Genomic DNA, 12,125 nt, shown 5'->3' with positions numbered 1-12,125 from the left:
AGTTAATTTATATATATATATAGCCGCTCTGGAGAAAACCAGTTCTCATATAATGGTGTCAATGCAGGCAGATCAATATTACTGTTGAATATTAAATGTTACATTAAATGAGAGTGATTTATATTTACATAAAATTACACAAAACTAGTTAAAGTTGTCATGAAACTGAAGTTGAGATTCCTATTGAAGTTCTTTCTTATTGTGACTGTTGTATATATGAGTGAAACAGCTTCTCGGACACGAAAAAATGTAGGACGAGACATTGACTGGATCGTTGGATGGTTGTGGTTTGCTATTGCTTGTGATATCATGTGAGTGACAGGTTGCCCGCTGGTGAACATGTCTTCAGCGAAGAGAAGAGATGTCGCTGCAAAAAAAAAAAAAAAAAGATATGCACAGATAAATAATTTATAATAAATACTGCAATATTCCATTAAAACCAATAATTGTCCATTTTGATTCTATGGTGACGCTGCTATTCGTTAAATCATCTAATATACTCTGTCGCTGTCTGTTCATCTGTCTGTCTCTCTCTGTCTCTCCTTCTCTGTCCTTTCCTGACTCTCAGTTATGCTGCTGGACACTACGGAGTCCACCACTGAGCTAGGCTGGACAACGTATCCTGACACTGGGGTAAGATTCATGCATTCGTTTAGAAACTACAATGTATGTGTATCTGAAACAGACAGATCACACTTTAGAATAATCTGAGGTGATTGTGTGTGTGTGTGTGTGTGTGTGTGTGTGTGTGTGTGTGTGTGTGTGTGTGTGTGTGTGTGTGTGTGTGTGTGTGTGTGTGTGTGTGTGTGTGTGTGCGTGTGTGTGTGTAGCATATTGATGCCCTCTTCCTTCATATGTTTTTATTGTTTCTGTGGGCCTGTGAGTTTGTACTTCTTGTTTTATTCCCGCCTTTCTGAAAACACAGGAGATGAAGCATATTTAAACTTCCTTCCCTCAATTCCTTCATCCTCGGTCAGCTCGACCGTGATATATTTGTGGCCCTGGGCAGCGCAGAGACTGTGACCTACTGAGAAGAACTGAACTCAGTCCTCTACTTACTGTCCCAGCTTCTCTTGCCAGACCTCAGTCTCTCTCTCTCTGTCACTTGGTCTGCATACATATCTTTGTTAATCTATCCATCTGTGCTTTTCTTATTCTCCTTCGCTCATCTTCTCATTCTCTCAAGCTGTCCACCCCATCTTTTTTATCCACATTCAAGCCCAATTTATTCTTTCGTTCCCTTTTTAGTTCCCTAAACGAATGTTTTCATTCCTCCAGCAGTCATTTCATGTTAAGTTTTTTGATGCTGTGTTTCTCTCCGTCTCCTCTTAGTCACTTGTCTGTTTGATTTATTTTCTTCATCCTCTGTCTCGCTCTTTCTCAGCGTGGCAGTTGTTCCCCGCCTTTTTGTGAGTCAGTGAGGGTGTGTGTGTCTGTGATTTCTGTATTGTGTATTTCTGGAGAGATTTGGGATTTTCAGATTAAATCACCTGAAGAAGCAGGAAAGGGCAGGGTATTTCTCTGATATAATCTGTGTCATTTTACCAAAAAAGGCATCTTTAAGTTTTTTTCACAGAGCTGTAGATTCCCATTTACATGCAATAGTTCTCCTAACATTGTATTTATTTTATATTCATTGCTATTTACATATTTTACAGCAAAAATCTAAGTCCATATTAAAATATGCGTGTGTGTGTGTGGCGTGTATATAAATATATATATATATATATATATATATATATATATATATATATATATATATATATATATATATCTTTTCTTTTTTTTACGTTTAAAGTAAATTTTGTTATAAATTACAATGTGGACTTGGATTTATGGACCACATTGTACTTAAAAAAATGTGTAAATAATAGCAATGAATATAAACACATGTATGCATTTATATATATTATATAAACAAACTTTTATTTTAGAATCAGTTCATCGCGATTACTCGATTTGACAGCCCTATATACTGTATATATATATTTAAAATATTTTTTAAATAAGAATGTCATTAAAAAAATTCAAAAGGAAACTCAGACGTCTGGACCCAATTATATATTTTCAGGTGAATGAAAATATTGTGGTTGTGCAGTATTCATGCCTCAAGCTCATTTTTATTCTCTAACATTGTTCCTCCTCTCAGTGGGATGAGGTGAGCGTGTTAGATGACAAGGGGAGACTCATGCGTACCTTTGAAGTCTGCAATGTCAATCAGAACCCCCGTCTCCAAGACAACTGGCTGGCCACACCCTTCCTGTACCGCCAGTCAGCTCCACGGGTCTTTGTGACACTACGTTTCTCGGTTCGTGACTGTGCCAGTCTACGCTCACCCTCCCCGACATGCAGGGAGACACTGACACTGTTCTACAAACAGGCTGACTCCCAGAGAGAGCTGGAGAGAACCTGGGCAGCTGAGGTGAGTGGCGAGGGCTTATCTCACTTTCAAGGCCCAAACCTGCAATTATAATGAGATTAAAGAAGGATTGAGAAATTTGTACTTAGCTCAATGGTACATGGGTCAGTGACATAAGACTCACAGGTCATTGACATAAAAACACAAAGTCAATTCATGTTGTAAAATCATGTTGTTTACAACTGATGATGTGTCCAACCTGCACCATTGGGTGTTTCAAAAATCATGAAATATTATTATAATTAAATGTTATGGCTTGGAGATATCTTGAGTTCATGTCTGTAGCTCAACTTAAGTCTTACTTTCCAATGATCTCCTTTCTGCAGGACAGTATGGCATCATAAGTACAGTATACCCTGTTATCAAATGCTGGTTTGTTGGATACCTTGTCCTACACCCACACACAGACATCACATGAAGTATTTTGGCAGCATTCAGTCTTGTAGCGTTCTGTTTTGTTTGACTGACTAAGATGTAGGCTACTTGGAACATTTGTTATGATGGAGCCTGAGGATTTCTTTTAAAGAAAATAAGACCCTTCTGCTCTTTGAATGACTGTATATTGTATGAACTACACTTCCCCAGATGAATCACTCAGAAGAAAAGAAGAATAATACATAATACCTCTGCTCTGACATATCCCTGCAGGCTTCCAATGATATTAATGTAAAACATTAAAGCTAGAGTGGTATCTTTCATTGCTTAAGTAAAATCAAATATATATATATATATATATATATATATATATATATATATATATATATATATATATATATATATATAATTATTATTTTTTACATTGTTCAATTAGCAATGTGTAAATCAACATCTTTTGATCGTATACCTTTAGACATTTCTAAGCACGGTGGCTTCAAGAGATATATAACTTCTACATGTGCAATTACCAGGTCATGTTTGTTAGAGGAAAACACACAGTGTGGTTTTAAGACACCATTATGTGGAGTCTCAGAAATATGTGAGGTTTATTACTCCTCTGGGGAGAACCGGAGAAGATAATGCTCAAAACAGTAAATAAAAGTTGTAAATTTGTAGTTATTCCTGTGGGAGTGTAATGTAGTCTATCGTTGTGTAAATCAAATACTTTTCTTCTAGTTGTGCTGGTCTTGCAACTTCTCAGTTACATAAAGCTCTTGTCATCTCTTCTTTTTTTGCCTTCTCGTAGTTAATCTTTTAAATGCAATGCTGCCACACTAAAAATAGCTCCTTGAAGGAATAGTTCATCCCAAAACTGAAGCTCTGTCATTATTTAGTCAACCTCATGTTGCTCCAAACCCATATACTGCTATTTATTCTGTGGAAGGCCAGAGTTTCCAGGTTTCAGGGGTACATCTGATGGCATTTTGTTTTGAAGATTTCACTAGAATGGATAGCAGCTGCGGGAAAGCAATAGATTGGTGCATGTGTCCAAGATTCCGCTGTTGGCTTCCACCACTGTTAACAGCTGCAATAAACACTCAGCAAGACATTAAAAATAACAAATTCCAGTGCCAGATCGACACTCATTATAACACAGACTGAATGAAAAACTCTGTTCAACATTTGGAGCTGCTTAAGCTGTATTAAACACATCCCTGCCTGTTTCAAAAAGCAAAGTGATCAGGACAGGCCCCATTACGGTGGTCCAGTAGTGCACAACACAACTAAATTTAAAAACCAAACATAAGTTCACAACACAACGGAAAGGAGCAACAACACATGGAAAATGTACAATACAACGGAAATGAGCCACAACACAACGAAATAAAGCCGCAACACAACGGAAATGCTCCCGACCACTAGAGGGCTCTCGGAGCACGATAAAGTTAGTTTTCCTTGCCGTTGTTCTATAGACCTTATGCACCAGAGAAACGAGGGCGCCGCCATCTTTAGAATATTGTCTTTAAACTTCCGTTTTTGCAGTCGCTCTGTATATTTCTATGGCATGCACTGTCCAGGAGTAATTCGCTTTTGAAGTGGATTTACTTAATGTAAAGTTAACGAAAGTTATCATGAGGATTGTAATGTTTAAAACAGATGTCTTAACAAATGTCAGTAGACCGGGAAGATTTTAAAACGAGCCGTTCATTAATAAATATGCAAGATCGCTGTGAAAATACAGACCGGAAGTCAAAAGACAACGAGTGCAGCGCTGAAAAGGGGCAGGGCTACATAAGGTCTATAGAGTCGGCAGTCTTAATATATCAATACCACGATTAGTTTTAACAGTAGACTATGTAACCATTGTATATCGACATAAAATATACTTCAAAATCACCTACATTAATTATAGCTGCATATTTATACTCGAGAATGCTTTGACGCGCTACCACAGCGCATGATCCCTAAGGGAACGTCTGGCAATTACACCAAGTGGTTAAAACGTATAATTTATTATAATATAATTGACCCTTCGCTTATCCCCGCCCTCCTTAGTTACTGTTGCTACGCCTGACAAGCTTTCGCGCCTGGCACGTCTATTACTGTATGTATGCACCAGTGTCAGACATTCCCAAGGAGATGTCACTGTAGACTAGAGGGGTGTGCACATTCTTCAAAATGTCTCCTTTTTTCGTTCAGTGGGGGGTGGAGAGAATCACAGCTTATGAATTTAAAATGACTTTAGAGTGATATAATTTTAATTTTGGTGAACTATCCCTGTAAACATGACTGACATATTAATAATTAGTTTGATAGCTCTCTCTCCTACACTGTTCCAGCCTTCCAGTGGAGAGACGAGAGAGGGCTGGGTGAAGATCGACACCATCGCAGCAGACAAGAGTTTCAGCCGTGTGGAGCCAAGCCTGCCTCACCAGTACAAACCTGAAAACGCACGACGCATCAACGTCAAAACCCGCAGCTTTGCTCCTCTCACACGTAAAGGGTACGATGACCTTTTTGCCTTGCCCCCATCTCCCTAAAACCCTTGATGAATGATGGTCACTGTGTGCAGATGAAATGAGGATCCCTCTGAATGTGGTCACTCAGGATCAGGCAATTCTGCTGAGTAAATATCAGCCACAGTGTTAATATTTGCCATGATATGGTTTGAATATGAAAACAAACAACAGTTATTAGTCTGTCTGGTCTCAATGGATGTTTTGCTGGCTGTTAAGCTTGTCGTCTGTCTCTTTTCATCACCCTTTCTCTTTATTCTCTCTTTTTTAGGTTTGTGTTAGCAATAGTAGACAGTGGAGCATGCGTGTCACTCATGGGTGTTTCCGTATTTTATCGTCGCTGTCCAGCAACTAGTCGTTTCCTGGCTTTCTACCCAGCCACACCCTCAGGGGCGGAGCCAACGTCTCTTGTTCCGGTGACTGGGACTTGTGTACCCCATAGCCAATCACAGGGTGGGACAGCACCAAGAATGCACTGTAACACAGAAGGCGAATGGCTGGTGCCTGTTGGAGGATGTATGTGTGATGCGGGATATGAGCCCAATCATAATGGCTCAGCCTGTTTAGGTGAGTCAACAAAGCAAGTAGTCTAATGGTGGAGATTTTGATTCATCTCAGTGACTTGAATCTTTTGAATCCATTTTCCAAAAAGATTTGTTTAGATTTGTTTACTGATTCATTTGCCGCCAGAGTCCTCACTTACACTAAGAAATCTTCCCACATTACTGCCATCTTATGCAGTCTACATTGGTTCTATGCAGTCTATCGCATTCAGTACAAGATACTCCTTATTACATTCAAAGCACTCCATGGTCTTGCCCCAAACTATATCTCTGACCTCATCCATACATACACACCTGTCTGCACACTTAGATCATCCGATACCGGTCTGTTGACAATCCCACGGCACAAACTATCATCATTTGGTGGAAGGGCTTTTTGCACCGCTGCGCCAACTCTCTGGAATTCAATTCCACAACAAATCCGCAATCTCTCATCACTACAAGACTTCAAAACATATCTTTTTGTCACTTGTTTCCCTGACCCCTGAATGTTCTGATTCTATATGTACTATACCTCTACTATGCTATCCTTCACAGTTTATATGTATCGTCTCTATGTCATGTTTCTATTATGTGTATTTGTAATTATTGTAAAGCGACCTTGAGTCCTCAGAAAGGCGCTATATAAAATAAACATATTATTATTATTATTATTGTGATGGGATATGAGCCCAATCATAATGGCTTAATTGGCCTGTTTAGGTGAGTCAACAAAACATGTAGTCTAATGGTGGAGATTTTGATCCATCTCAGTGACTCAAATCTTTCTAATTCCTTCACACACACACAAAAAAAGATTTGTTCACTGATTTATAAGCCCAATCATAATGGTTTAGGCTGTTTAGGTGAGTCAAAATATGTAGTCTAATAGTGTGGGTTTTGATTAATTTCAGTAACTCGAATCTTTTTTAATCTATTTGGCAAAAACATTTGTTCACTTATTCAGTCAGTGATGGGATATAAGCCCAATCATATAGGCTCTGCATATTCAATTGAGTCAACAAAACATGTAGTCTAATGGTGGAGATCTCAGTGTCTCAAATCCTTTCAATCTATTCACCAAAAAGTTTTGTTCAGATTTATTCACTGATTCATTCTGTGACTGTTTCTGCAGGTTACAGCAGTAAGTCATGGAAAATCTTTCTTTATATTTTATGAGTGAGTCATTGAATCATTTACTGAACTGAATGGTTTAAAAAAAATTGCGACCGAAACAAGGTCTTTATTAAAATGTGCATGTCTACAATACCACTAAAAAACTCTATATTATTGATATTTGCGTGTCTTCAATACTACTAAGAGACTCTAGAAAGCATTTTTCTTTAAGTTGCAAGCAAATTGCGAGTTTAAAAAAAAAAAAAAAAAAAAAAAGGTGGAACCGGTGCAATGAATTGAACTGAAACATCCTAAGCCTTTGATCACTTGGAATCTGCTGTGGAGATGATTTATTATTTACATTTTTTGAATTTTTTTGATGCACCATTCTATATGTATATAGGTATGTCTAAAGGCGAAGTGGAACACACCTTAAATCAGTGAATGGAACTGAACAAAAACAATTTGTTCACGTAAATTATTATTTTTTTAAATGCTGATTCATTCATGAATCACTGCTAATGTAGTCATATGGTTTCTGTACACTACACTGACATGAATGAAAGTATTACCCAGCTGGATGTATTTTTTGATTTAGACTCTGCGTACAGTGACCTGAAAATTTATTTGTGACATTTAAGTCACAGTCCTTTAGTTACAGTAAAAAAAAATCAAACCACCTGGCATTTGGAAACAGTGATGAATTAGCTTCAGTATTTTTTTTAGTTTTTTAAATGACTTTTAACTAATTGGTGTCAACTTTATTTTTAGTGGATGAAGTCAGTTCATCTCAGGTTCACACTGGTCTCCAATCAGTGTTTTCACAGGTATAGCTTATCATATTTACTATGAGTATGATCCACTAACGCTTGACAACCAGAAAGTGTCCAAATACTTCTAACCACCAGCCCCCTTTCACTTACCTTATCATTTCATTGTGTGTGCATCATTGTTGTGTCAGTTATCTCTGAATCAGAACTCTGCGGGCTTCCTGTCATAGTAATTATGCACAAAATTTGAGGGACAAAGAATTACACACGGTATATTCAGACAAGCGGGAAGGTGCCCATAAACACAGATCTAATTAAAAACACAAAAGACAAACCCTGCATTGCATGCGATGTGTTTTGTGGTTCCGAGTTACAAATTTGTCTCCACAAGTTAGCTAACGAGGGGGTGCCCTCATTTGGAAAAATATTCCGAAGTTAAATAATGATTCTTTAAGTGTAAACTACAAAAAGTAATCTGTTAGGGGTATTTTAGGAATGTGAAAATTCAATACCTGAATTAATCTGAAAATGCAATACTTGACTAAATAATAAATAAATAAATAAATAAATAATAACTGATCAAAAGTGACAGTAAATACTTTTACATTGTTACAAATGTAAACAAATTATCAAGGTTTCCACAAACATATTCAACATTTATAATAATGTTTCTTGAGCTTCAAATCAGCATATTAGAATTTCTGAATGATCATGTGACACTGAAGACTCGAGTATCGATGCTGAAAATTCAGATTTGCGTCACAGAATTTTTTTTTATTTCAAAAATCTTAAAATAGAAAACAATTATTTTAAATTGATATAATATTATACAATATTACTGTTTTTACTGTATTTTTTCTCAAATAAATCCAGCCCAAAACAAATCTTACCAACCCCAAACTTATTTTTGGGTCAGGTTGTGTTTACCTGAAATCAATATAGTAGCGGCCAGTACTTGTTTGTGTATATCTGTATTTTTCTTGTAACTTTGTCAGCATAATTTGCATTTTCAGTATTGTCTTTTTCCTTTATTGTCTGTTGATTAGCTGATGGAAAAGAAGCAATCAGAGAATTTAAGAAATGTTTAAGACTAACTCATCTTTATCATCAACAAGTTCTTCCTTTCTGTCTATATGAGCAATTGAGGTCAGAGAGGAAGAGAGAGTTGCAGTAGAAGTGGAAGAAAGTGGAGCTGAAAGGCACTACAGTCAATGAAAGGGGTTAATTTCTGAGGGCGATGCGAGTAATTCAGACAAGAAGTTTTGAGATATCTTGAAGACGAAAGTAGAGTGGTGGGGAGACGGAGAGAGGGGGGATAAGAGAGGGTTGTGACACATTTAGGTCACGGTGATGTAATGGCCATTCAGCTGAACAAGTGACAGAAACCACAGGGAAGAGGAGGGGGAAGGACATAGTGGACACGAGTTAAAGTCTAGAGGACTGAGATAGCAGAAATCCCTGATGTATTTTCTCGAGTCAGTGCAGGTGTTCCAGAATCTATATTTCATTTAGATGTCGATTTCAGCAGCAAACTGATTTGAATTTCTCACTTTTTGTCTCCTTTTTCTATTCCAATCAGGGCTTGGCAAGAATGTGAGTTATGATTTATGATCTGAATGTATGACCAGTGAGAGATGACAGTGACATATGCACTGCAAAAAATAATCAAAATAAAATAAATAAATAAAATGCACTTATTAGTTTTTTTTTGTCTTTTCACAAAAAAAATAATTAAGCAAGATAAATTACTTTAGAATAAAAATTACAATATTTTAATTTACTTAAAACAATTTTTTTACTATTTCTTTGCTGTCTAGTCAAGATCATCAGCTTTCTTCAATTGCCAAAATTAATAAACAGCTTAATTAAAGCTGTTATTGCTGATAAATGATACATGATCAATAATACAATTATTTAATACTTTGCCTTAATAAATAAAAAATAAAACACTTAAACTAAAGTACAAAGCACAACATCATAATGTGCAGTATGAAAATGGATATTATTTGTTTAGATCTGCTAAAGATTACATTTAATAGTGTTTTTAAATGAATGTTTTTAAAGATTAACTTTAAGTGATCATTAGGTAACAGAAAAGGTAATCTAAATGTATAAAATAGAGTAAATAGGCATGTAATTAAATTTCCAGTATTTACCAATGTTGATGAATAATAATAAACAACACGTGTGTGTGTGTGTGTGTGTTTGTGTGTGTATATATATATAGTGAATTCCATATTTTCTGGACAAATGTGTTGATATACTGTATTAGATTTGAAGCCTTGAGCTTTGAGCAAGTTGTGTGCTAAAGAGCAAGTCTCAACGGCCCCATAGACATGACTGTTCTTTTGCTTTGCCCTCACTTGTCCTTCAAGATTGTTGTCACTAAAGCACGACTGAGCAGATGAAACAATTACACCTGCTCATCCACACATGAAAACTTTTTTAGCATAGTGGACAGCTCAGTGTCCATCTTTTCATCCCATGTGGGCCTAATATCAAATGTCATTTGCAGAATCTTCCAGATTCTGGGTATAATTAACCTTTTTCGTTAGATTTTCTGGTGTTTATAAAGGCAGAATGACTCATTTTCACTCCTGACATACTAATATTCTAAACAGCAGCCGTGAAAAAGGAGGGGTGACGTTGATTTGCTTTAGGATGTATATCCTCCAAGTTATTAAGGCCATTCAGATAGCATAAAGGCACACTCTTGATATAAAATAGTATGACATTTTTAATTTGCATGTTGATCTGTGTCGTTTTGCCCGATTCTCTGGGATGAATAGGATGGAACTGGTGACTACTAGGTTGTTTATAGTCTCTACTTCAGACATGAGTCTGATGCATAAGGCACACAAAATGGAAAACGCTTCAGGAGTTTCGAAGTCGTCATCTGATTGGTTGAATTCTACAGGATTTTCGGGAGACGCATGTGTCACGTTCTTTAATGGTCAACCTGGAAACAAAGCCGTCATGGAAGAAGAAAGCCATTGTATTTACAACTGTTACATTGAGGGCTAATCAGGATCAATTAAACTGTGGATTTTCAAAGTATGTGAGGTTCGCTGTTGCACTGTTGCAGTAAACTTGCACAACGTTCTTGAATAAATCATTTAATAGATGCACTCCGGTCTGTTATTATCGTAGGTACTTCGCTTTTACATTTTCATTCCCCTAAACATGATGCGGAACAAAACAAATTATGATTGGTTGCTTTACATGTTGGTCAGACGTCCTCTTGGCCAATGAAAGCTGCGATTGAGTGCAAATCTTCTGCCGTCCATCTGAAGTTCTGGCAACGTGAGAGGTTATTTATAAAATGCAGAGGGCTTTTTGATTGTGGCACATACTTTATATTGCCTACTATAACCATGAATACTAACACATTCTACAATGACTGAACACAAAGTGGATAGCGTTACTTGTCAGTGGATGAAACTTGAAAGCTGTGTATTGCCTACATTTCCAAAGGCTGCTCCAGTGCACATGTTGAATAAGTTTTGTTGTAATGCTTTCTGAAGGGAATCCAGAAGAGGGAAAAGCCTTGCCAAAAGAGATGCCAATTTGTGTTTGACTTTTTTTTTTGTGCAAGCATGATTTGATTTTATTGTACTGATGCAAATCATCCATCGTCGAACGACCGTCTGGCTTTAGATAGGACGTCCAGGAGCTTTCAGTCTCCAGTTCTCCCAAATCTAATCAACGAGAAAACAAGCGCATTGTGAAATCCAGGAGCCAGCAGAGCATTACAAGCAAATAATTTCACATTAAATGGGATAATTATGGAGATTAATTAGAGAGAATTATATGTCCTAGGGTGGTTTCTATAGCGGTTTGAGAAGCTTAGCTCAGAGAGAGAGAGAGAGAGAGAGAGAGAGAGAGCTAAATAAGTGCATACCTTTTTATGTCCCGTTTTTGAAGTTGTGCGTCAGTCACTGTGTTTGTTGTCTGTGTGTTTACGTGTGTTTGTGTTTGTGCATCTGTGTTCTTTAGTCAGAACGCTGCAAGCCGAATAAAGAGAATGAGAGCAACCACGAGAGGAAGAGAGAGAGAGAGAAATTGGGTCAGCGATCTAAATACCAAGTACGATGTCAACGGCAAATTATACACTTCACTGAGGTCTCTCGCTCTCTCTCTCTCTGCCCATTTGCTTTTACAGTTTTCCTTCATCTGAATCTTTTTCAATGTCTTTTTCACTGCTTCTCTGAATATAACATGCTTCCTAATTTCATTTTTCATCTCAGTTTTGTTTTTGTTTGAGCCGTGCTCTATTTAAACTTGAACAGCCCCTCCCCCACCAATGCCTTTAGCTTAATTCTCTCTTGGTTTCTCAAACACTCACATAAACCTGCTCAGAGCAACATACACTTTCAGTAATCTG

At 37.1% G+C, this 12,125-nt stretch overlaps 1 protein-coding gene across 5 annotated transcripts in view; it reads left to right on the top strand.

Moving 5' to 3' along the window:
* Positions 1–12,125, top strand: part of ephb6 (eph receptor B6) — a 56,210-nt gene that overhangs the window by 22,091 nt on the left and 21,994 nt on the right. For all 5 annotated transcript variants that reach the window (XM_082151013.1, XM_082151012.1, XM_082151015.1 and 2 more), the window contains 4 exons: positions 569–633; positions 2,150–2,422; positions 5,137–5,300; positions 5,585–5,880. In XM_082151013.1, coding sequence (XP_082007139.1) covers positions 569–633; positions 2,150–2,422; positions 5,137–5,300; positions 5,585–5,880 — 798 coding nt within the window. The remainder of the gene's footprint in view (positions 1–568; positions 634–2,149; positions 2,423–5,136; positions 5,301–5,584; positions 5,881–12,125) is intronic.

The sequence above is a fragment of the Leuciscus leuciscus genome, assembly GCF_965113295.1.
Source record: "Leuciscus leuciscus genome assembly, chromosome: 20".
NCBI lineage: Eukaryota > Metazoa > Chordata > Actinopteri > Cypriniformes > Leuciscidae > Leuciscus > Leuciscus leuciscus.
This window is presented reverse-complemented; position numbering and strand designations above follow the sequence as displayed.